Source organism: Sinocyclocheilus rhinocerous, unplaced genomic scaffold (assembly GCF_001515625.1).
Source record: "Sinocyclocheilus rhinocerous isolate Xijiao unplaced genomic scaffold, SAMN03320098_v1.1 scaffold480, whole genome shotgun sequence".
NCBI lineage: Eukaryota > Metazoa > Chordata > Actinopteri > Cypriniformes > Cyprinidae > Sinocyclocheilus > Sinocyclocheilus rhinocerous.
The window spans coordinates 1821626-1848079 of NW_015655401.1; the positions used below are offsets into that span (position 1 = coordinate 1821626).

The 26454-nt window shown below is 36.4% G+C and overlaps 3 protein-coding genes across 3 annotated transcripts in view; 1 reads left to right on the plus strand and 2 right to left on the minus strand.

Annotated features, from left to right (window-relative positions):
• The window catches only part of LOC107718183 (actin-related protein 2/3 complex subunit 5-like), a 4013-nt gene extending 2346 nt beyond the window's left edge, over positions 1-1667 (minus strand). Inside the window, exons 1-2 of the mRNA XM_016525164.1 lie at positions 1372-1667; positions 780-852 (exon numbers count right to left, since the gene is read on the minus strand). Coding sequence (XP_016380650.1) covers positions 780-852; positions 1372-1511 — 213 coding nt within the window. The 5' untranslated portion in view covers positions 1512-1667. The remainder of the gene's footprint in view (positions 1-779; positions 853-1371) is intronic.
• A 3484-nt stretch (positions 1668-5151) lies between these two features.
• On the minus strand, positions 5152-19245 carry LOC107718137 (cytosolic phospholipase A2). The gene is made up of 18 exons (XM_016525115.1): positions 19147-19245; positions 18813-18903; positions 18342-18423; positions 18116-18264; positions 16876-16989; positions 16734-16771; positions 16493-16637; positions 16256-16392; positions 15519-15741; positions 13905-14019; positions 13190-13327; positions 11882-11971; positions 11165-11230; positions 9275-9514; positions 7927-8111; positions 7485-7674; positions 6056-6213; positions 5152-5966 (listed from the first exon to the last, which is right to left on the minus strand). The coding sequence occupies exons 2-18, from the start codon at positions 18843-18845 to the stop codon at positions 5826-5828; spliced, it is 2244 nt and encodes a 747-aa protein (XP_016380601.1). The 5' UTR covers positions 18846-18903; positions 19147-19245; the 3' UTR covers positions 5152-5825.
• A 1325-nt stretch (positions 19246-20570) lies between these two features.
• Positions 20571-23999, plus strand: LOC107718138 (prostaglandin G/H synthase 2-like). Its single transcript, XM_016525116.1, has 9 exons — positions 20571-20704; positions 20831-20947; positions 21037-21180; positions 21294-21598; positions 21696-21779; positions 22166-22412; positions 22497-22783; positions 23078-23225; positions 23367-23999. Exons 1-9 carry the CDS (start codon positions 20644-20646, stop codon positions 23777-23779), a joined length of 1806 nt encoding a protein of 601 aa, XP_016380602.1. The 5' UTR covers positions 20571-20643; the 3' UTR covers positions 23780-23999.
• The last annotated feature ends 2455 nt before the right edge of the window (positions 24000-26454 follow it).

The window sequence follows — 26454 nt, forward strand, 5'->3', positions numbered from 1 at the left end:
GGTCCTACACACACACACACACACACACACACACACACACACACACAATGAACTATCCTTGAAAAGATATGAATCATTAATCAATTCATTTGAGATGTTTATATACTTCTTATACACTTCCAATCCTATATGACCATCTAAATAGGTGCATTTTACACAAATATTATAAGTTATAATTATTTATAATTATGTAAAGCACTATTTAAAGGTAAAAATAATATTTAACATACATAATGCATAAAAATCATTAGAAAAAAAGGCCAAGACACTTCTTCTAGTATAAAAGGTTAAAAAGCCTTTATTATTGTTTAGGCTGTTTACTGTTGTATCTTAAATTATTGGTCATCTTATGTTGTTCTACATAAATAAAATGGTAATTGATGTAATATTTTATCCATGGCATTTCACCGTGTGCAATACTTATATTCTATAAAAATAGATTTAATGTTTCTTGTAGTTAAATGTGAAGAAATTAAGCTTTTTTTGCATTACGCTTACACTGTAACTGCCAATTAAATTAACAACTAAATATTCAAGATTTTATTAATTTCCAAGATTTTTAAAGGCCAGGAAATCATAGTTTTAAAATGGCCTAAAATGTAAAGGTAAACCCTGTAAATTGGAATTCTTATGTAATGTGTTTTTCTGGTGGACCTATAACCACTAGGGGACCTCAGCAAAAGACCTTGGAGGCAAAAATTGTGAGAACGATTTGTAGAATATGATCATGCTAAAAGTTTTACATAATTGATATTTTGAGATACTTAGCTTTAACTCACCTTCACATTCTGGTTCTTGGCGTTGATGGGTGGATTCTTCAGTACTGCCTGCAAAGCTCCCATCAGGTTACCTGTATCATGCACTAAGGAAAGCACCGCAGGACGCCTGAAATCACGTCTAGCCACGAATCACACAAACTCTTTAAATATCACTTTACATTAACTATTAAAAGTTGTCTGAAAGTACATATGAGAAGGTGCACCCTCATATTGCAATCTTGCAACCGGAAGTCATTGGCATCCGGAAGTGTTTCTACAGCAACCTCATTCTAAGTAATTGCCACATCTATAAGATACAGCCTCGGGTGTTGCACTTTAAACATTATAGCCGTAATTCTGCAGTTTTAAAAGAGCCTAAAGAGTTGGATCCGCAGTGCAAACGTATGATGAGCATGTGAACTGTGCACGTCCTAAATGAATGAAGCGACTGACTACCACACCCATGTCTGGACGAGAGAACAGAAATAATCTATTATAGCAACACAACACCAACATATCAAGTGCTTTCAGAAAACGACAAATCAAACGATATACTGCAAGGAAGCAGGACATCTGAAAAATAGCAACAAAAGTCATGGGACTGAAAGGATATGATCTGATGAGAGAATCCACCTCAGCCTCATCCGGACCTAGTTGATTTTCTCCGCCGTCCTCCTCGTCGACAAACTTGTTTTCGTCGTACTCATCTACATCAACCTTTCTGAATCGATCGGACACTGTGTTCTTCGACATGACTGGTTCGATTAATCAATCAGAAGATGTCAGTTCATACAAAATAGTCCCAGCACTTTCAGGAAGCAGCTCGGTGCTTGTTGACTTCCGCATAGAAAGCCCCTTAAGTGTCAGTGGCATAAATTAAAACCTCCACGTGTCATCTCAAATCTAACTCTAGGTGGCACGCAATCAATCCATTTTAAGACTTCATTTTAAGTTTCATTTTATGTTTAATTAGTTATTGCAATAAATTGGACATTGGTTCCGAACAGTAGCAAAAGTGCGAAAATTATTATATTATATGAGATATTATATTATATACCTGTACATACAATTGTCGATTTGTATATTTTTTATTACTTATTTTACCAATTTTTTTTTAATCTGTTTTTTTGTTCTGTGACTGTCATTCTGTTACACTGTGAAAGTTTCTGTCACGAAAACAAATTCCTCGTATGTGTAAACATACCTGGCAATAAAGCTCATTCTGATTCTGATTATATTATATTATATTATATTATATTATATTATATTATATGTTGCCGTTAATGCAAATCTACAATGAATTTTTAAATGCAAATCAACATGTTTTTCGACTACTTTAACTCATCAATACATTTTAACCAATTTCGTGATTTTTTTTTTTTAAGTTATATGAGACTCGACTCGATTTTTAAGTCAGTTTAATATAATTTAGGTCGAAATGACTTGTAAGGCCAATTTGATTGTACTTGAAAAATTAAGGCAGCAACTAGACTTAAGTTTTTAAATTGAAGAAGATTTTATTTATTTATTTATTTATTTTTACAGGTTAGGTTGTGTGTACCAAATGTATTTAATTAAGTTGGAATGGCAACACAAAAAATATTTCTGAAATACTGCTCTTAATGTGTAGGCACATGTATATATAAGTGAAAGTAATTTCAATTTAGTAATCCTTTACGATTTGGGTGAGACGTTGTTTGAAAAGCTTTTGAGGTGTATATTTACCACTATGTAAAATTAATCTATTCCAAATGTAGTTATTTGACTTGTTTTGATCTATGAAATTAAAGAAGGTATCTCGTTTTATTCTCATCCTGTTTTCTAGCACTACATAATGAAGATGTGTTACTGATATATTATTCTTTACATTAGCTTAATTATTCATGCATGAGCTAATATTGAGCAACTTAAGTCAGTCTTATAAAACCTGATTGTCCTCTACTCATACTGACATTCCTCCAGCAGCCCAGCAGATGGCTGCTATGTAGGCTAATTGAAAACATTTCCAAAGGCTATAAAAACAGGCCATGCCATCAAAGTTGGCTCTAGCAAGCAATGCCAAAATGTCCTACCAATGTATTAATGGGGATAATAAGCCATACAGGTACATGTGAGACAAAATATCTCCTACACCTCAGAATTAACAAGCATAAAAACAGTATCCCATTATTTTATACGAATGAGGTGTCATGGATAACGGTAGTAACATTTTTTCATCATATTGACATCAAAATGTGTGAAATTCCCTGATAGCACTGAGTTTTGGATTTCAGCCTTTAGCAGATGAGCAAAACACTCAAACCATTACATTATTTTCTAAAAGAAGAACCAGTCTCCGTAAACTTGGTATATGACAATCATCATTCAGTTGCTTTCACACAATTTGTAGTTGTGCTTGAAACAGGAAGAGCGTGAGGAGTTGGAAGAGGAGAAGAGAGGAAGGAAGACCAGGAAGAACACTTGTCTCTGATGAGATCTATGTTATTATGATTGATAATTGCCCATTTATGAAATATGAAGGGTATAGAAATTTCTACAGGAATATTTTCTTTGGCTTGTGAGAAATGTTGTCAGCCCTGGATAAGACACAAGATGCTAAGTCACAATAAAAGTGATTTTTGCAAACTATTTAACAATTTCTGTAGTAGTAGTAGTAGTATTAACAGCTATACTTTGCTTTTCAGTTATGGAGTTTTATATTTTCAGTTTACTGTAAGGTACTTGCAGGAAATTCCCAACAACTATTTTTTTTCCCAGTAACTACACATTTCCTCAAATGAGGCGCCTTTTCGCAAAACCTATGAACACAAAACTGTGAAAAAAATTTCCACAGTAAAGTGTGCTTTGCTTTTCAGTACTGTCAAATGTGTCAGTATCCTGATCCTGAGTCAGCTTCTTAAAGTAAACACTCCGTGTATAATTCCAATAAAAAGTTCTCAGACCATTCATTGGTATGAATATCCTTTTATTATGTTTATGCACGACACTACACAGGCTGGTAACATCACTTAAATGTACATGACACAGATAACTCTGTTGTGTATACATGAATCATACAGTACATGCCCACTTTTCAAGGATCTGACAGTTGTGGTGTTCGCAACACAACCAGCAAAGAATGTGTAAAAGTAGACATTTATTTTGGACTTAAAAGTGCACTCTAATGCTTAGGTCTATTTTTATCCCACAACCAGTCTTTCTGGTATCTACCTGCCACCTTTATCATACTAACCTCAGTTCGGTTTTATGAATGACCTTACCTGCTCTGCGTTAAGCACTTTTTTCCCATTGACATTCATTTCAAATGTTTGATTTTGAGATGTCCAAATCTTAAAATGAATTATAAAACACAATAACTACACAATAAGCATACAAATAAATAATCTCGCATACACTTTCATCATAAAGTATGTAAACCAGAGGAATGATTATGTGTGAAGTTAGATCTGTATGTGCCACAGTCTGCCACAAATATATTTTCACAACATGTCCCATCATGTCATTATTCCTGACACCTCACAAGGAGGTGGAGTCCTGCGTGGGAGGAGTAAGATGGCATTTTACCTTCTTCTTTTCACCCCTTGGGCAGGAGACGACATTTGTAAGTGAAATAAATAAAAGCAGCTGAATCCAGTTCCTAAGCAATGAATCTTTCGCTAAAATATGAGATGAATCCTGTCCCGAAGGCAAGGCTAACCATCAACCATCTACTGGTCACAGTAGAACTGAACGGAGAGCATTAATTGTTTTCTTATCACATCGGCAGAAACACATGAGGAACAGCGAGTCCTAAGGCTCAGGTCTCCACTGAGACAATAAATTACTCCCAGAACAGTTTTTACTGCTAAAATGTCAAGTGAACACAAAGCTGCCAGTTCTTGGCTCCTTGCAACCCGTAGAGAAGGACACAGACAGATTTGCAAGCACTTTAACATGGAGAATTTGCCCACATGGTAATTCAAGAATCAGTTTGAAATGAAGTTGGGAAATGGTCCTGAATGTTGTAAAGTTCTTCACGTCCCCTGCCCATTGTGTGTCTATTTATTAAATAGGGGGGAAGTCGTGGCCTAATGGTTAGACCCAAAGGTTGCGGGTTCGAGTCTCGTACCGGCAGGGATTGTAGGTGGGGGGAGTGAATGTACAGCGCTCTCTCCCACCTTCAATACCACGACTGAAGTGCCCTTGAGCAAAGCACCGAACCCCCAACTGCTCCCCGGGCGCCGCAGCATAAATGGCTGCCCACTGCTCCGGGTGTGTGTTCACGGTGTGTGTGTTCACTGCTGTGTGTGTACACTGTGGATGGGTTAAATGCAGAGCACTAATTCCAAGTATGGGTCACCATACTTGGCCACATGTCACGTCACTTTTCACTCACTCACTCACTCACTAAATATTGTTGGCTAATTTGATAATGTTTTCAGTGACCAATAAGAGCGTAGTACTCTCGTCTCTCAGATTATTTTGCCATACACAAAACATTTTACCATATTCAAATCTATTCCATAGAAGTTCCCCCAAAATCAGTGCAGAAAATACAAAAAATGGCTGTAGATTCTGTGTTCCTGATGCTGCATTCTAGATGAAGTCGGAGGTGGGAAGACTAGAACTGAAATTTCCATTTCCCACCATTCGAGCAATCCAGTCATGATGCGTTCCAGACAACCTGGATGTTGGAATTGTCCACCTCTACTTCAAAATAGCCATCAGAATGTCATTTTATTTGTCACCATCTTGGTAATGACGTCAAATGGTGCTTCTTATTGGAGTTGGGGTTTGTACCAGTGCTATTTTAGAATCACTGATATACATGTATTTTATGGTTTTAATCTTAGTTAACATTAATAACCCTACCGAGCGCCTTTCCAGTGGTTATCTTTAAGTAGGAGGTGGGAGAATTCAAAGTTGTCTGGAAAGCATCATAAAAATGACCCTGTAATAAGGTCAGTCCAGTCTTGTCTGATGAATCTGCTCAGTGATTCTCATGAAATGGTTGAATGAGAATCAGCACCAGTGGACCAACGCAGTCTCACACGTCAAGGCTTTTGCGTAGCTTTTTGCAGCTATCTGTTAGGTGGGTCGTTTCGCATTGCTGGTATCTCGTTTCAGGAACTTCTTGTTTTCAATTTCATTGAGTGATAGGGAAACCGTGCAGCGTGAGGGGTTCTCTCGTCTCTGCAGAATGCTGTCTTTAATTGCTTCTTTTATAACCTGCGAAACAAAAGAGTTGAAGACCAAAAACTAATTGCAAAGACTGTTGTGAAGGTGTTTGAATCAGAGTTTGAAGGAGAAGAACTGACCTCAATGTTGTTCAGCGTGTTGAACTCCATGAGGTCATGAAGCCTCCTGAAGGCCTGGTTGGAGTATTGGAAGTTGAAAGTGGAGAAGGGAGAGGCTGGATCGTCAAATATGTCAAAGTCGCCAAACTCTATCTCCTTGTCTGTGTCCCTAGGAACTCCTTCAAGAAAACAGAAATGAAATGATTAAATCTGACCTTTTTTCACCTGTCAATAACACACATTTTTGATAAGTGACCTAAAAATAGTACAGAATCTGATTCACTTGACATCATAACATTTCTTCATTTTAAATATTCCAAAATCCTAAAACATTATTTATTTCCAGGTTTAAATGAGTCTGAATCCCTGCATTTCAATGTGGTCTCAGACATGTGGACCCCTCTGTATACAGTACAATTCAAAAGATAGTTTGGGGTTGGTAATATTTTTATGCTTACCAAGGCTGCATTTATTTGATCAAAAATACAGTAAAATTATTTTTTTATGAATCTGTGGACCCAATTGGTGAATCAGACTGAACTGAACATACAGTAGGAGCCATAGAGTCTGAATCATAGACTGAATCAGTCAGGCAACTCACTTCTTCAAAGAATAGGCTGGAATGACTCACTCACTAATTGAGCCACAGTTTAGTGCAGGTCATGTCTGATTTGAAATAAGCTGAGAAATGTTACTGTTATTTAGCCTTTAATGTTACTTTAACTTTAATGTTATGTTAACCTAAATATGATTTAAACATAAATTCAAGGTAGTGAAACAAAACAGCTTATTTACTGACTGATTGTTCATATGCATGTGTAGCCTTTTAGGGTGTACTCACACTAGGCACGGTTGCCTTGAACTGAGCCCGAGCGCGATTATCCCCCCTCCCCACTCCCCCGCTGGCCTGCACTCACACTTGCACTAAACATTCCGGGCCGGAGCACGCTTACGTCATGTATGAGATGACGGAGAAAACCTCTTTCGCTAATATTCTGCCAAATAATTAATAATAATTAATTTATAATTTATGCCGTGCATTGATTTTCACTTGTATGTATCAGAAAATTATTACGGAGGCAGCTGACGTTAATGAAATAATTTGCAGCTTTACTCGCAAACTACATTTCCTGTTCATCAATAAGGTAAGAACCAGAGCCATTATAAACCTAAATATACTTGATTAAATTAAATTAATTGAAAAGTGTAGTGTAGTAGTAGTAATAGAATATGTTTGCGGTCGTAATGATGACAGTAGCGCACACAAAATAGTATCTGTTCCGTGCTCCGACGCGGTTAGCACTCACACTGCATGCGTACCACGCCCGAACCCAACCGAACCGTGCCCTGGCCCACCTCTTCCAACCGGGCCAGGGCCGGCTAAACGAACCGCGCCCGGGCACGGTTCAAAACGCCTAGTGTGAGTACACCCTTAATGACATGCTCTCACCTGGGGCTTTAAAGTTCCGAAAGTTGATGTTGGCCAAGACAAAATGAATGACAGTTGGGCAGCTCTTGTCTCCCTTGTTAGGTTTGAACACATAGCACTCTTTCAGACCCTCTCGGTCAAATACTTTCGAATCGATCTTAGGAAATGGCAGCTTATTCATACGGGCCCATTTTTCAGCCAACAGTATCTCCTAACACAGACAAACAAGGACACAAGTAGATGACAGTAAAGACATTTATAATGTTACAAAAGATTTCTATTTCAAATAAATGCTGTTGTTTTGACCTTTCTATTCGTTAAAGATTTGTGAAGAAAAATGTATCACAGTTTCCACACAACTGGTTTCAACACTGATAAAATGTTTAATGAGCACTAAATCAACATATATCATATCATTCTTAATATGTACATGTCATGCATAATCTTCATGTCAGACACGTACTTTGAATGGCGGGCTGGAGTCACTGGGCCTGGCTGAGAAGTCGAAGGAAATGATGAGGTCAACTCCTCTCTGTGGCCGCAGAATGAGAGGATAGGGCAGGTTAAAGGTCAGACCGCTGTCCACTATGTGGATTTTCTTACTCTTCACATCCAAGGGCTCATAGATTCGCTCAAACTCGTCAGGATCTGCAGGAAAGATTCATCTGTTATCACTGTGGTTTGTCAATGCCATATAAAGGTGCTACAGGATGCCATCACCAACATTCACCTAGTTGTTTGTAAAGAAAAGAAAATTCCATGCAACAATGTCATCATTTATTCAACATTACTTCTCGCTTATCTTTTTTCCCCACACCCAAGTGTCAACAGGAAGTAGACTGCTGCTGAGTCAAACAGACATGCAGTGCTATTATTATCAGTAATTATAAATGAGAGTCTGCCTTCATTATCAGTGAGATTAACAGAATGACACATAAACTTAAGAAAGCGCTCAAAACGGTCTTGTTTAACACGATCAGCGATCTTGCAGTGACATGCACATGTCAAAGATGCTTCCTGTGTGATGTTTCTATATATTTACCCCCTGGGAGAAAAGTTAATCTGCAGTGGGTGTGTTGGTATTTTTTTTAGATGTATGTCGTTTTGAGAGTTGACTAACTAACTTCCTCCCACTCAGACACCAATAATGTTTGAAAGCCCATCATCAAGTCAAGTGGCACCTGACCAAATTTCAGCCTATTGTTCCACCTACAGGCCGTCACACCCATTTCTTTTAACGGCATACTTCACAAGACCAGGTTAAATAGAGGTTTCAGGCACTAAGAAATATACAGAGTAAAATTCTGTTTGTAGGTTTGAATCCTGTGAAGGGTGATCCTTGAATTTTCACTACTGTGTCCTTGATCAAGGCACCTTACGTTTGGTTGTACTGTGAGTCAGCGGTTTTTAAAATAGGGTGTGAAGACCCCAAGTATGTGCTAGGGGGGTCTGTGAAAAATATTTTAACTAAAAAAAAAATTGCTTAAAAAAATCAAGATTGTGAGTTTTTATAAATACAATACAAATTATATTTATATAATATTTAATAATCTAGATTAAAAATGAAAAGCTAAATTAACAATAATAAAACAGTTTTTATAATATCACACTTTTATGATATCAGTTTTTTTCTCATAAAGTATAATAATAATAATAAAGTCTGTGTATATAAATATATAGCTTTTCTAATTATAATAGCCTTTCTTTTTAAGGAGGGGGTCCTTGCAAGGGGTTCATCATATTTGGGGGTCCTTGACATCAAAATGTATCGAAATTTGCACAAAAGTGGCAGCTAAATGGCTAATTAGTACCTGTAACAGCATCAACCTCCTCATCCACTGAGGTCTGGTGCATGAGGCCAGTGAAGGCAGAGAAAGGCAGGGAAGAGTTTAGGTTGAGTCCCAGCATGAAATTGTGCACCTTGCCGGCACGGCCCTCACGTGTGGTGAACAGGGTGGTGTCCCCCATTATGGAGGTCAGCATGCGCTGAACCCAGCTAGCCTGGGCATGACGCTGCCGCTCATCTTCTGCCTCTGCGCTCTCTGTGCCTCCTGGATGAAAGAGAGACAGAGACAATCAGTGATTCCCTGGCTCCTTTTCCCCCAGATTTTTACCTACTCTGCTAATATTTTTACTGTACTAACCACAAAAAATAATTTAGAAATGTATTTTCAGTAACATATCAGAAACATATACTTACATACAGTATCTTTATCTTTAGGGAATACATTTGTTTTTTACCACTATATATTTATTAGGTTTTTAATCTGCAATAATAGCAGGAAATTATGCAACTATGATGTAACTTAATGAATACATACACACAATTTTACTGGAAAATGATGGCATATGGTGTAAAACATGAGAGTTAGATATGTTACCTGGGTAACAATTAAAATAAATAAATAAAACATTATACAACTACATAATGTTACCTTGGTAACAATTAAACAAACAAATAAACAAACTAATTAATTAATAAAAACACAAAACCGTTTACTAAAATTACTAATTTTTTTTTATTTAAATTTTTTTATGCCATACATGACCCCATATATATATACAGTGGTGTGAAAAAGTGTTGGCCCCCTTCCTGATTTCTTATTTTTTTGCATGTTTGTCACACTTTAATGTTTCAGATCATCAAACAAATTTAAATATTAGTAAAAGATTACACAAGTGAACACAAAATGCAGGCAGTAAATGAAGGTTTTTATTATTAAGGGAAAACAAAACCCAAAACTACATGGCCCTGTGTGAAAAAAGTGTTTGCCCCCTAAACCTAATAAATGGTTGGGCCACCCTTAGCAGCAACAACAGCAATCAAGCGTTTGCGATAACTTGCAATGAGTCTATATATATATATATATATATATATATATATATATAAATACATACATACACACACACTGCCGGTCAAAAGTTTTGAATGTTTCTGAAACAAGTCTTTTCTGCTCACCAAGGCTGCAGTAATAGTAATATTGAGAAATATTATTTCAATTAAAAATAACTGTTTCTATGTGAATATACAGTATTGTGCAAAAGTCTTAGGCCACTAGTTTAGGTTTCTTAAAGCGTCTTGAAGACGTTGTCACAGTTCTTCTGGATTTAGTCTGTCGCAGTTTTTTCTGTTTCTTCATGTAATCTCAGACGGACTGGATGAAGGTGAGATCAGATCTCAGTGTGGAGCACTGGCTGCCGTCAGACTCCTTGTGCATAAAAAAAAAATCTCACTGGATTATTACAATGAATGGCAAAAGAAATGCTTGGAAATGGATATTTCCTTCTGAGTCTGACACAGCAAAAGATAGAAATAACTGACTTAAAAAAAAATTTTGTTGGTGAAAAAACCTAGTGGCCTAAGACTTTTGCACAATACACCATGTTAAAATGTAATTTATTGCTGTGATCAAAGCTGAATTTTCAGCATCAATACTCCAGTCTTCAGTGTCACATGATCCTTCACAAATCATTCTAATATGCTGATTTGCTGTTCTGTTATGATCAATTATTATTGGTGCTCAATCATTAATAATGGTTCTTATCCATATTGAAAAATTTTTCTGCTTCAGATTTTTGTGGAAATCGTGGTCATTCTTACAGTTGAGCCCTCAACTGAACTACTGTAAGTGTGTGTGTGTGTGTGAACGAGAGAAAGAGAAAGAGAAAGAGAGATAAATGATCATAGAGTACTTTCTCACCCCTTTGAGTTTCCTCCTCATTATCTGCTGAATCATCACCCACAATATGCTCGGGTTTAATTTGCTCTGAAAAACAGAAGATGCAAACCGTTTTAGATTGTACCCACGATAAGAGACGACCCTTTTCTTTTCCCTGTCCTGAGTTTCAACTGATGGGTGAACCTCACAAAAAGGTATTTACATTTTGCATAAAAGAACGATAGGATTTTTCATTGTGATCTCCTCATTCTTTATTACAGAAACGAGAATGTGGCTGAAAATAAAGTCCCTGTGCAGAAAATCTTTAACAATACAAAAACGTCTAAAAATATTATTTAATTAAAGCTTTTTTTAAATTATTTATCCACAGTGGAACATGAACACACTAAACAAACCCATCTGTTGTGAATGTTATATGACGCTTTACTTCAACTTTGAATGTCAGCAGGGGGGTTGACTGAGGTCACACATCAGTAGTGTGTAGACTAATGTGGCAGTGCGTTAATCTTATCATTTCCACGCCAAAACTGTGCACTCATGCAGTAAATGTGTGTCAACTGTACATGTTGGCGCTAGAAGAACAAGTAATGGCACATTATAGCATGTTACAAGGATACAAACTGACAATATGATAACAATCTAACTTGGCCTACACTGGGTTCTTTTGAAATGTGGAGCAAGTTGTCTCTTTCATAAAGTTCTTTGCCTCTGATAGCTAAGAGATACAATCTTACTCACCCAGCTCCTCCTCCATTGTGCTGCTACTGGCTGTCTCCTTCACTCCCAGAACCCGGTTAAAGAGGATGGAGAAAGCACTGCCCCATACACCTGCAGCACATACACTTACATTAAACATGCTACGGCAAACAATACTTGGAACCGATATTCTAGTAAACAGAATAAGGAAGGATTATAAATTCTGATGTAGAGCTAATACTCTGGCCCTCTTCAACTGAGAAAACTTTCTTGAAAGGGTGCAAGATATTTGTGCAAGATAGGTGTTCTTGATTCAACATAAGAAGCATTTATATGATGAGTTTCTCTTAAGAACTAAGCATTAAGAGCATGATATTATCTCAACATTTTTCAGCCTTTTGACGATTTATATCTCAATATTCATGTGTTTGATTTGAACAGCTGTCGGCAGCTGCTGCTGTTGTTAAGTCATTCAAAATCTTAATGCGAGAAGTACAATCAAATCAAGTTTTTTACTAAATGAATGAATGACATTTCATGATTTTTATTTATATAAACTATTATAAAAAACGTATTTATTTACTTACACCAATTGTTAGTGTTTGTAATTTTTTTTTAAATGTTTTTCAAAGAGTCTTTTATGCTGAACAATACAGTAAAAACAGCAAAATTATAACAATTTAAAATAAATATTTTATTTTATAATGTATTTTACATTTTCATTTATTCCTGGGATAAATAAGCTGAATTTTCAGCATCATTACTCTAGTCTTCTGTGTCACATGATTCTTCAGAAATCATTCTAATATGCCGATTTGGTGCTCAAGAAACATTTCTTATTATTATCAATGTTGAATAGAAATTTCCAAAGAGCAAAGTTTATTTAAAATAGAAATCTGTAATATTAAAAATGTGTTTACTGTCACTTTTGATCAATTAAATGTATCCTTGCTGAATAAATGTATTAAATTAGTTTAAAAAAAAAATCTTACTGACCCCAAACTTTAAAATAGCCATATACATATAATTTTTTTTAACAAAACATATTTTAATATAAAAAAATACTATGCAAAGATGTTTTTGGTGGCACAAACAAATAGTCGAAACGATTAAATGAGGGATTCAGTGAATGAGTGAATCAGTTCATCGAACTAATAGTTTGAATACATTTTGAAATGAATCCAACTCTATATATTTGCAAACCTATTGGGAATATTTTATATATTGATGGGAAGTATGAGTAATCACACAGTTCATGAGTAACTGTACTGCTGTTAGTGACACCACATGCATATTGAGGGGTCTCTTAGCAAGCGGTTCTGTTGAAATTCAGAGCAGTCCCAGTCTTACCCATGAGGAAATGTAAGGGGTTTTCCTCATATTGTTTCACAACGCTGCCCATGAAGAACTTGCTCCCAAACAGCCCCGGAGACATGAAGGTGCCATATTTGGCCATGCCAATCTCATACGGGCTGAACTCCACCCAGTCTGATTGAGACAAAGGAAACAAACTCAATATTATTAAGTCAAAATGACAAAGGCACTTTTATATGTTAAATTGCACTACCAAAATACTACTTGACTCAGTGACTCATGTTCACACAAATACAAAGCGTAATGTACAGTAAGTGACTCGCATTGAACTGACAAATACTTCCACTTAACCATCATCTGTTTAGTTACAATCTCTGATCCCATTCAACAGAAAACAACCTACCCACACATTGACTAGTCTCTAAAAATAGTGTGTCTACACCTGTGGGAGGAGCTGTAAAAGTTCATAATGACTTCACAGTGGGTCAATCATTAGGCCCCATAACAAATATTTGCATGTTTTCCACAGTATTAGGCAAATGTAAACAAATCGATAGTGTTCAGCTACCACGGAGGCTATGAAGTGGTGTTATACAAATTTTTACTATTTTGTTAGTCATTACAAATACGGACAGTTGCTGTGTCTTTCTCATTTCTTTTTCATAAGAATTATTCAATTCACACAGCAATCAATAACAGACAATACAATATAATGTAGCATTCTTAATGTTTACGTGAACTGTCATCTTACCTGCGAACATGAGCTCAGAGACATCAGGTTTGACGTGCAGACAGGTGAAGAGAGGAAGGGGGCTCTGACCTTCATTAATCTTCGTCTGCATGGAGCTCAGTTTAGTGTCCATTCTCTGTGCAAAACACACACACACACACAGTAAGCTTAATGATCAAACTTTTTTCTTTAGGTCTTCACAGCATCTGTGTCAATGTATGTTAAAAACTGATATTAACAAAGCTTTTTTACAGCATTTTCTAAAAGGATGGTAGCAACAGTGTGTAGTATAATTAAAGGAACAGTGCATCTTAAAATGAAAGTCTCATCATTTACTCATCGTCATGTCGCTCCAAACCTGTCTGACTTACATTTTTACATGGAACACAAAACGAGGACATTTTCTGGTCTGACAGAATTGTTCCTCACACTAAGCTATTGTATAGCTTTTGCATATATATATCTGATAATTTTATGATGATTTTGTGTCCTGTTTTAAGCTTAAAAGCTCCAGTCTGCATTAATTGTAACAGCATGGACAAAAACAGCTAGTAGAGTCTCAAAAATTCCTCCTTTTGTGTTCCACCAAGGAAAGAGAGCGTGAAAGTGAGTAAATAATGACATTTTGGTGTCATTCAAGCAATATAGATCTTTTCCTAAAATCACTTGGTCATTATGTATATCAGACACACTTTCAATGGTCCATTATCTCTAAGCTGCATCTATATCTCTACAAATATTTCTGCAAGTAAAGCCATTCAAATGATAAAATGTCACATTAAAATGGTATGTGTGATTTGGGAAAATTATTCAAAACTATCTTACTCTAGTCAACAGATAAGCAACATGAAAGCGGAATATCAAGTGCACACATTTTCTCATACACTCCAGTTCAAAGGTTTAAGGTCGTTAAGAGAAAAAAAGTCTCTTATGCTTACCAAGGATGCATTTTTTAATTTACTGAATTTTTTAAAAAATACAGTAAAATTGTGAAATATTATTACAGTATAATATAACTGTTTTCTATTTAAATATATTTTAAAGTGTAATTTATTCCTGTGACAGCAAAGCTGAATTTTCAGCACTTATTACTCCAGTCTTAATCCTTCAGAATTTATTTAATTATGCTGATCTGGTATTGAAAACAGTTGTGGTTGAAAACAGTTATACTGCTTAATATTTTTTGTGAAAACCAAGATACATTTTATTTTTCAGGATTCTTTGATGACTATAAAGGCATAAAAATACACCATTCATTTGAAATAGAAATCTTTTGTAACATTTTAAATGTCTTTCATTTCAATTTAATGCGTCCTTGCTGAATAAAAGTGTTAATTTCTTACTTTCTTAAAAAAAGAAATATTAACTGTAGTGTACAATCATAAATACAGGGGCTACTGCCTTCCTGTATTGAGAAGTATCTTCCTGTTTTACAAGGACGATCCTCCCAAAGAGAAGGGTCTATTTGCATTGGGATGCGTAATAGAGAGACAACATACAAAGGAGTCTTTGTATTTGAACAAACTACAGTGTATAAATAGAGTACAGTGCAGCCCAGTGCAGTTCATGCCGCTCTCGATCTCCTATTGCAGTAAAAACTCTCAATAACCCAGTTTGTATTGCCGCATATCTCACCCCTGGAATTAGAGTCTCTCCGATCAACATCCCGAAGATGTCAGTGAAAGTGACAGGCTGTCCGCCCGATTTCTTCTTCCACAGTGCTTTGACGTAGCGATTAATGTTTTGGGGCAGGAGCAGTTTGAGTGGGTTATTGCTGACTCTGCTCATCAGCTCCTTATTAATATCCCCTGGGCCTTTAGCGGGAAATTCAGGGTGCGAGTACAGCATGGACATATACCTGTGGGAATATAGCCAGTATGGATGTTAATGAGATTTTTGATGTGATTGGTGCTTGCTATGTGGTTGTTGAGGAGTTCAGAATAGTGTTTAGCATATAGTTATGTGGCTGCTACGGTATTCAGGATGGTTGCTAGGGCATCGCTATGTGGTTGCTAGGGTGTTTCAGATGGTTAATTAGTGGCCCACATAAACATTTTTTGCTTTTCTTGTCCCTACACTCTTAAAAATAAAGGTTCTTTAATGGCATTTGTGGTTCCATGAACATCCATAGAACCTTTCCACTGCACAAAAAAAGGTTCTTCAAATTATTAAAATGTTCTTCACTCTAAGAAAATGAGCTATTCTTTTCAGAACTGTTCACTGAAAGGTTCATAGGGAAACCCAAAATGGTTCTTCTATAGCAACACTGTGAAAATCTCCTTTTGCAACCATTGGTATTTTTAAGATTGTAGAAGTCTATGGGATTTCTGTATCTGTTTAAATGAAAAAAAATTGGAAAGACTTTTACTGACCATGTTGATCCAGAAAGTCCTGCCACGTATGTTGCACAGTCAAGCACCCCAGATTCATACAGAGCCTTCATCACACCAGAGAAGCTAACCATTGCACGAAAACCACCTCCAGAACCCAAAATGGCGATGGTGGGAACCTGAGCAAAAATAGAGCTGCTATCAGAAAGGATCGCTCTCGCTAGAGATAAGATTCTTTTTTTAGTATAGCACAGTTTATAAGGCAGTTTTTAACTTCACCTCTCTAGGTGAGGCTGGAAGGAAGCGTGGGTTTTCCATTTTTAGAAGCTTCTTGATGCTGAGCATAACTCTGTCCCTGCGCGTCTGCATGAAGAGTTTCTCCTGATCACACAGTGCCATGCTGAAGCGCAAGTCTGTGGACGCACTGCACAAAAATGACTCACTTTCAGTCCCTCATTCGCTCTACTACGTATAAAATAGTATGCATAATGTATAGAAATAAACATTTCTTTATACATACCACACTTCTAAGATCATGTCGAGGAACACTTTTGTCGTCTGGTAAAAATCAGAGAATAATAGTAAACAACAAGATACTGAAAAGCAGTAACTATGAATTTAGTTCATAGCAGGTTGATAGTGTAAACCAAAAAAACCTTTACCTTGCCAATAGATAGGGTCACATGCTCTGTCTGCCCCACTTTGAGCTTTGAAAGGGAATATTTAGCTGTGCCCAGAGTTTCGTCCATGACATAATTAGCGTCCATCAGTGTCATCTAAATAAAGAGCATTCAAACAGCATTATAACAAAGTGCTGATGTATTTTCTAAGACATTTAAAATTCAAAGCAACACCTTTCTTTTTTACTGCATAAACCATGCCATATAAACCAAAAACAGCATAGGCACACTTTTCAAGCAAAACATTTCACACAAAGTTCAGTTCCGAATAATAAAACAATACATACACACTATCATTCAAAAGAATGGGGTTGGTAAGATATTTAAATATTTTTGAAAGAAGTCTCTAATGCTCACCGAGACTGCATTTGCCCCAAAATCCCGCAAAAACATAGTAATATAAATAGTAATATTTTGAAATATTATTAAAAAAGCTATGATAACTGTTTTGTATTTTAATATATTTTAAAATGTACACAAAGTTCAGTTCCAAATAATAAAACAATACATACACACTATCATTCAAAAGAATGGGGTTGGTAAGATGTTTAAATATTTTTGAAAGAAGTCTCTAATGCTCACCGAGACTGCATTTGCCCCAAAATCCCGCAAAAACATAGTAATATAAATAGTAATATTTTGAAATATTATTAAAAAAGCTATGATAACTGTTTTGTATTTTAATATATTTTAAAATGTATTTTATTCCAGTGATGACAAAGGTGAATTTTCAGCAGCCAGTCTTCAGTGTCACATGATAAGAAATCATTCTAATATGCTGATTTGGTGTTGAAAAACTTACTGACCCCAAATGTTTGAACGGTAGTGTAGGGCTAGTTTAATATTAAGACAAAAAGTGTTTGGAAACTTTATAGCTCCAAGGGCCCACTGTGTAAACTTGAGGGAATCTGACTTCCAAAACATCCGCTAAATATCACCATGACACCTGCTGGTTAAAAGTCATTGCAAACGCAGCTGAGAAATGTGAAGTTAGTCTAGTAAAAGGTATAGTATAATTTGTCAAGCAGATTCTACTTGATTTGATGCTGTTATCTAATTCAAAGAAATATATAGATTTTAAAGTGTGACTTAAGTTATACTTTTTGGGACCACTGTATTGAATCAGGATATGGTAATAAATACAGTAATGTATTTAAAATAAGAAAATAAAGCTTTTAAAGGAAAGTGTAAAAAATAAGTCATTAGAGTAGAAATCTTTCACCTCCAAAACATTGGGTTGATTGGGATCCAATATGAACTCAAATGTTTCATTCCATTTCGGGTTAATGTCATTATTTATGTGGCGTGTTCGTTTTCTTGACTCTGGTGTGGTTGGAATGGACAGTTCCACATAAGGGTCTGGGGTGTCCACTGTGAACGAACACACAATCACTTAAGTATAAATGCTCATTCAAGGATTTATTTAAATAGCATAAATATATACTCACATAAATCCCCAAATGCTCCTTTCGTCACATTTTCAGCTCTCACCACATTTACTTTCAATCTATGAGAATACTGATGCTCAACCTGCGCATATAGTGATCCACAATGGCAAGGGTTTAGAGCGTCAAGAGCAGTAAAATGTGTATGTATGTATAAAGGAAGCTCATTTAACTACTGAAGTAGGAAATAGACATTAGGTGATTCCCAAACAGAATTATACATAAACAGTAAATGTGTCTCTAATTTCATAAATTCAGCAGCTGTCTGTATGCAAATGAATCCAAACACTGCAAAAGAGCAGCAGCTTTACAGCTTTACAACATCAACGAATAAATTAACTGATCTTAAAAATTAAAATAGATCTTTCAAAACCTCTAATTACCATGTCAAAATTAGTGATTGATTTACCTTAACTTAATGAAACAGGCTCTACTTCAAGAGATTTCTCTCTGACTTAGTGAAACTTAACTTACTATGATGTACTGATAGGGGTCTATGGAGGACATTCTGACAGCAATGTGGAGGTCAGGAAGGCACTTTATTTCAAGACAGTCCGGGAAACATCTGTAAAATTTGACAATAAAAAAAAGGTAGAAAAAAACATACTGTCTACGCACAAGCGGTTGAAACATGATACCGCCTTTCCGAATGACATGCTGAGTTTAACGTTCTGAGACCCAAAAGGTCGCTCTCAGTTCAGAAGTATGATAGAAACTTTTTAAGAGGGATTTTGTTGCGCAAGTCATAAACGCGTAGATACTAAAAGTTTTACGACTTTACAGAGAAATGAAACATGCACGAACTTACCATAGTTGGTGGTACAGTGATGTTGGTCCCTCTCCGACAAGAAAGTTACTTCAGGAAGCCAAGAGGAATGCGCATTACTGGATGGACTAAAGATGAGATTCGAACGAATCGTTCATTTGAGACTGTTCATTGCAATGATTCGATCGAACCGACTCGCACAAGGTTTGTAAATCTTATAGAATATAGTTTATAAGTAAAACAATCTAAACGTATATGAAGTGGATAAAAGGTTGGAACTATAGGCATCGAAACCTTTCACACTATTTTTTAAACTACTGAGAAAGTTTATCTGCCAAAACTGCAGGGTTGGCAGGGTTTTCATTTGACTAACTGCACCAAACTGGACCACCAAAATGTAGGCCTACGCTAAATACAACTAATACATAAACGTAATCGAAAACATCAGTGATAATATCAGTATTGAATAAAATATCCAATGAACCACAAACAAGAAAGCGTTAAATCGATGACTCAAATGAATGTTGAATGAGTTTCCTGAAATAGTTCATTCAAACGAATCATTCAAACGAATCGATTCTCTAAAATCAGTCGATTTCAGGGCGGACGCAAACTCTTCCCCCGCCCCTGCTCCTCATATTTCACAAGGACTCTGATGGGAATTATTTTAGCGCTATGTTAATATTATTAAACATAATAATATAAATGAGAAATGTCGTTGCATTAAAGTGTTCATGTATCAAGATTATGATAGACTAATTAAATTATAACCCAGAATGTAAGATTGCGAATGACTGTAATAGCGACACATTCTCTGACAGGTGGCGCTCATGAGTTACAGTAATGCGATCATAATCACTGGAATCCCCGTATTGTCCACATCTTTGCCGGTGTCTGGTTTTGAAAATTACGGAGGTTACAGTAATTCCTTTCCTCAATTTAAAGCCATGTCTAGTTGATCAAATGCATAATAATTATAATAACAAATGACAGGCTAATAATTTGTATAGGCTAATTTATTACTTATAGGCTAATAACATATTTTGGAGGTACATAGCCTACATAAACATTTGAGTAGGCTATGTTATTAATCCTGAATATATATAGGTAATTCAGAGGCTAGTTGTAAATATGAACATAGCTAGGCTATAAATAGCCTATACCATTAAGATGATCTTTTTATTAGTTTATTATTTATTTGTCATTGTTTTTACCAATAATAAATTGATAAATAAATAGCCTATTTCAAATTAATAAATCCTTTTCTATTCCTGTAATAATAAATTATTAGCTAGCCTGCTTCTTCCTGAATATAAATCCTTAAAAAAAGAATAAATTCGTAAAATGTGCAACATATGGAAAAATACAGTCGGCTCGTGACGTTACAAACCTTCCGTCCCCCCCTTCATCTTGGAAATTGCGCAAGCATATCTCATTCTCAAGCATTTAAAAGGCACAGGAGCGCATCCAGGCGCTCACATTCCACTCGCTCTGCCAGATTCTGCTTCGGAGTAAGACATTCTAGATACAACTTCTGGAATGAATAGACTGATTTGCCTGGTCTTACTTTCAAGCCTTTGGATCTTTCCCGGTGAAGGATGTAAGTTAACTCAGCTTTAGCAATGTTAGACTTACGTGCTTCTTTCAGAGTTTGATTGTTTCACCCAAATGCAGTCTAATCATGCCTGGAAATAACGTTTCTTTTCTTTATGATTGTTTCCTGCAGACGACCCATGCTGTGCACAGCCTTGCCAAAACCAGGGTGTGTGTTTATCTAAGGGTGCTGCTGCTTATGAATGTGACTGTACCAGGACAGGATATTATGGTGAAAACTGCACTACCCGTAAGTCTGGCCATGGATTGTTTTTACATAGAGGAACATTTTACATGTGTAAATGTGTGCACTTAACACTGTTTTTTCTTGCTTTACAGCCGAACTTCTCACATTTGTCAAATCAACTCTGAAACCAAGGCCAAGCGTACTGCATCATATTTTAACGCATTATAAATGGATCTGGGACATCATCAACAACATCTCTTTCCTGAGAGATGCCATAATGAGATATGTCCTGACATGTAAGTTAAATGAAGTCGTTTTGGAGTAGATTCATAGAAAAATTGAACATAATAAAAAAAATTAGACTAAATAAATACGTAAAATAAAACTATTCCTCTTTCTTGTTTTACAGCAAGGTCCCATTTGGTCAACAGTCCACCGACGTACAATGCAGATTATAACTACAAAAGCTGGGAAGCGTATTCTAACTTGTCCTATTACACCCGCACCCTCGCCCCATTGCCCCAGAACTGCCCTACGCCCGATCTCCCAAATGCAAAGCAGGTGGTGGAGAAGGTGCTGGTGAGGAAAAAGTTCATCCCTGATCCACAGGGGACCAGTCTCATGTTTGCTTTCTTCGCCCAGCATTTCTCTCACCAGTTCTTCAAGTCAGACTTTAAAAAAGGACCAGCCTTCACTAAAGCCCTGGGCCATGGGGTAAGTGGCATTAACTAACCATTTTATTTGGGAAAATTTTACATCCCATCCAAAGTGTATAAGCAATACAATTTCTAAACGTTCTCTAACGTTTTAGGTGGATTTGGGGCATATTTATGGAGAGACACTGGAGAGACAACACAAACTTCGCCTATTTAAAGATGGAAAGCTGAAGTATCAGGTTTGTGGACATTCAAATAGACATCAAAACGGCACTTAAAGGGATATTTCAACCCAAAATGACAACTCTGTCATCATTCACTCACCCTCATGTTGTTTCAAATGTGTATGATTTCATTCTTTTACGAAGCACAAAAGAGGACATTCTGAAGAACCATTTTTGTCCATACAATGAAAGTCAGTAGGGACCAAAACAACATTGGACCCCACTGACTTTCATTCTTCAAAATATGTTAAAGAAAGAAAGTACATGTTTAGAATGACATGAGGGTGAGTAAATGATGGCCGAATTTTTGTTTTTGGGTGAACTATCATTTTAAAATGGACACAAGTATTGCTTGTTGGTTTAATGTGAAAACCTAAATGAAAAATGTATTTGACTCTTAGGTTGTGGATGGTGAGGTGTATCCTCCGTTGGTAAAGGATGTCCAGGTGGAGATGCACTATCCTCCTCATATCCCAGAAGAACAGAGATTCGCTGTGGGCCATGAGGTCTTCGGTCTGGTTCCAGGTTTGATGATGTATGCTACCATTTGGCTTCGTGAGCACAACCGTGTCTGTGATATCATGAAGCAAGAGCATCCCGACTGGGACGACGAGAGGATCTTCCAAACCACTCGTCTCATCCTGATTGGTGAGTCTTGGTCGCATCATCTAAAACATTCCTAATCTTCAAAACTTTGTGGAGGGATTAAATATCCCAGCTTTCTGCTTCTAGGTGAGACCATCAAAATCGTGATCGAGGACTATGTTCAGCACTTGAGTGGCTACCACTTCAAGCTCAAGTTTGACCCAGAGCTTCTCTTCAATGAGCGCTTTCAGTACCAGAACCGCATCGCATCCGAATTCAACACTCTGTATCACTGGCACCCTCTGATGCCTGACAACTTTCAGATCCAGGACCAGGTCTACGGCCACCACCAGTTTGTGTTTAACAACTCTATTTTAACCGAACACGGCATCCGCAACATGGTGGAATCCTTCACCAAACAGAGGTCTGGAAGGGTGAGTTTCACTTACAGATAGAAAGCTTCTCAGAGAAGCCTCATGTCGTGTTCCAAATGACTTTCTTTCTTCTGTGGAACATACAAGAAGATATTTTGTGTTTTTTTGTCCATAAAATGAAAGTTACTGGGGTCCAGTGTTATTTTAGACCCTACTGACTTTTATTCTTTGGACAAACATAGTTCTTCAAAATATCTTTTGTGTTCATACAGTTTTGGAACGACATGAGGGTGAGCAATCCCCTAGTCTTTACTCTGCTGGCTTTGCTAATGTCTATCATTTTTGTGTGAACAGGTTGCTGGTGGACGTAACCTGCCTGCTACAGTTCAAGGAGTGGCTGTTAGCGTTCTGGAGCATTCCAGACAGATGCGGTACCAGTCTTTCAATGCCTACAGGAAACGCTTCAACATGAAGCCCTACTCGTCTTTTGAGGAGATGACAGGTAAGATAAACAGTGAATATCACCTAGGCAATTCAAAATCGAAGAAAAAACCCTACTATGTTAGCATAGATTCAGAAAATTTTCACAAATACATCATGTGACCTCTTATTTAATTGTAACTTTTTCTGTATGGTAAAACAGGAGACAAGGAGCTGGCAGCCGAAATGAAGCAGCTGTACGGTCACATAGACGCGGTTGAGCTGTATCCTGGCCTTCTTGTGGAGAAACCCAGACCCAACGCTGTGTTTGGGGAGACTATGGTAGAGATGGGAGCCCCCTACTCTCTCAAAGGCCTCATGGGAAATGCTATTTGTTCTCCTGAATACTGGATGCCGAGCACATTTGGTGGGAAAGTGGGATTTGACATTGTTAACTCAGCCTCACTGAAGAAGCTGGTGTGCTTGAATATCAACGGACCCTGTCCGATGGTGTCGTTTCAGGTGCCTGATGTGAAATATCAGAGTTCAGAAAACGTGAATTCAAGCTCAGTGCACTCCACACAAAGTAATATTAATCCGACGGTGGTCTTGAACGAGCGAAGTTCAGAACTCTAAAACATTTTGAAAGCCTCGTTGCTTTCACTATGATACTTGATGTCAGATTATTTATTTGTTTATTTATTTATTTAAAGAATTTATTTCAATATGTATTTATTGATGGGTTTTTGTATTGTTATTGACTTGCAACATGCATTGGACATCCACATTTCAAGTGCAACTGTTGCTAATAATGCACATTTCTTGAATAAAAACATTTTGATCGTTTGTTAATATATATTTTGTGTCATTTCATTGTCAGTTATTCTTATTCAAACAATTACAATTACTCACAACTTAATGCTCAAGCATTTAGCTGAAAAAATTTATAATAATAAAAATTAATAATGAAAAACTCAGTTTTTTCCAAAAATAAATTAATACTTTTTTTTAGCAAGAATGCATTAAATTGATCAAAAGTGACATTTATTATTTTCACAAAGGATTTCTACTTCAAATATATGTGAATTTTCAGATGGCTGCTAAAAAATTCAGCTTTGCCATCATAGAACTAAAGGACATTTTAAAATAAATAGCAAACATTTGTTTTAAATTATAATAATATACTACAGTATTAGTTTTTTTAATGGTATTTTGATCAAATAAACACAGCTTTGGTGAGCATTACAGACTTCAAACTCATTTTAAAAATCTTTCCGACCCCAAACTGAACAGCAATGTATTTAGAAATGTCCTACAAATTTTGTCCAATCTCAAAAACTGGAAAACTACATTTATTATGCGTACGATAATGCATATGTATTATGTATTTATGAGTTAATTCTTTGGATTGTGTTTAAGTTATGATGTATCATCCACTATGTGCTTGGCTCTGTAATTGCTGTAACTGCTAAACTTTTCTTACATGACTTTTTCTAAAAGACTTTCAAGTGAAACAGCTGAACTTGCTGAACTTGCAAAGCAGCAGGTCTGCCAGAAATGAGGCTGCATAAAAAAAATAATCAGTGAAGCTCTTGAGCCAATAGTGATTCAGTAGATCCAGCTTCCTCATGATTTTAAATGACATGATGCATACTGACTGGCATGAACCCAGACAAAATAACACGGTGGTACTGACCTGAGTCAACATAAACTGTCAAGCTCAATAATAATCAAAGACCGGAAGCCAGACACATTAAATTTACAAATGTCTGCACCCGCTCTTACAGGAAAAATAAGGTGGATATCTTTCATAACATAGTTGAGAATCATCTTTATACAAGATTGGCTATAAAAAAAAAATCCTGAAACCTAACATTTTTTTGATGATTTATTGTTTTTGCCTATTCTTGTTCATTCACGTATTTTTGTTTATTTATTTATTCATTTTTAAAATGAGTCCTGCTGTCCTCTACAGAGGACATAGCATAACATATAAGTAAAATATAATTTTTCAAAATTGTTATTTTTATTTTATTTTTCTTATGCTCTAAACAATGTAATGACATGAAAAAATACTAAATTCACAAAACTAATTTTTTTACTACATTTTTCTTGGTCTCAGGAGGTTAAAAAAAGAATCAAAGACAGAAACATATTGGCCCATTGCACTGCAATAGAGATGTGTCTGACAACCATAAACTAAAAGAATGCAATGCTCTAAATCAAAGAAATGAATTGAAGAAACAGGGTTATTGTGCCGAGACAATTCTTTGGGTGTTACTGGGAACTTACAGGAAAGGCTCTACAAGCACCAACATGCCAAACAAAACCTGTTGAAAAATGTCTTATTCAGTGGTGTGGTGAGCCAAATTACCTAACTGACAGAGGAAAGTGAAAAGATATTTAGTCTAGGTGAAAAGAAGAAAGGCTTGGATTTACACAGCTCATCACACACAAAGTTTAAAAGGGGTTACAAATCTATGATGCAATTTGGGTTACGAAACCCACATGCTCACTGCACGTGTGTTGTATAAGAAAGAGCTGGAAACTGGCTGGGCAAGAAAACAAAAGTTGGTCAGACCTAACTCTCCAAGAAATAACTTGGTTCAGGACTTGGCTTAGCAACTAGTCTCCAGTGTGTTTATTTAATTAAATAAGAAAGTCATTAAAGGGAGAGTTCGCCCATAAATGAAAATTCTGTCATCATTTACTCATCCTCAACCTGTTTCAAACTTGTTATGCGTTTCTTTCTTCTGTGGAACATAAAAGAAGCTTGACTTCCATAGTATGGCCATGGGCGTAGAATATGCGGGGGACGTGGGGGACTTGTCCCCGCCACTTTTAATTAAATGTAAATCCATCCCCTGCACTTTTTTAGGGCAAGTGTGTTCACGTAGAGGTTTTCAAAGGCAACAAGATAGTCACATGACCTGATGTTTTATCCATATCCAAAACAAGGCTCTGTGAACATTATGGAGTGCTAAACACTCTCATGTGTATGTTTCATTCATACTCGAAGCAGAGGGTGCTTTTGTGCAGAAAGTCCAAAACATGGTCTCATAAAAGTAATAACTTATGACGTGCCAGGAAATTCCTAATATGGACAAAGGCATTCAGCTGTCGCTGCTGTGTGAAGACAATAAACTCACGATTGCGACAATATATGGTTTATGTGTTTTTCAAGTCATCTCCAGGTAATAAATACATATAATATATGAATAATGCAGTGCTAACTGACATATCGTTTATTACAGTATAGAAACTATGAAATGTATTTTCTGCCTTATTCTGTCATAAAAATGAAAAATAGT

Bases quoted from the DNA above. Each gene is read 5' to 3' on its own strand.
- LOC107718138 (XM_016525116.1), top strand. From the start codon at position 20,644: ATGAATAGACTGATTTGCCTGGTCTTACTTTCAAGCCTTTGGATCTTT. The intron at 21,599-21,695 runs GTAAGTGGCATT...CTAACGTTTTAG, and splicing joins CTAAAGCCCTGGGCCATGGG to GTGGATTTGGGGCATATTTA. The intron at 21,780-22,165 runs GTTTGTGGACAT...TTTGACTCTTAG, and splicing joins ATGGAAAGCTGAAGTATCAG to GTTGTGGATGGTGAGGTGTA.
- LOC107718137 (XM_016525115.1), bottom strand. From the start codon at position 18,845: ATGTCCTCCATAGACCCCTATCAGTACATCATA. The intron at 9,515-11,164 runs GTGAGAAAGTAC...TCTTTCATCCAG, and splicing joins TGAGGAGGAAACTCAAAGGG to GAGGCACAGAGAGCGCAGAG. The intron at 7,675-7,926 runs GTACGTGTCTGA...TGTCTGTGTTAG, and splicing joins ACTCCAGCCCGCCATTCAAA to GAGATACTGTTGGCTGAAAA.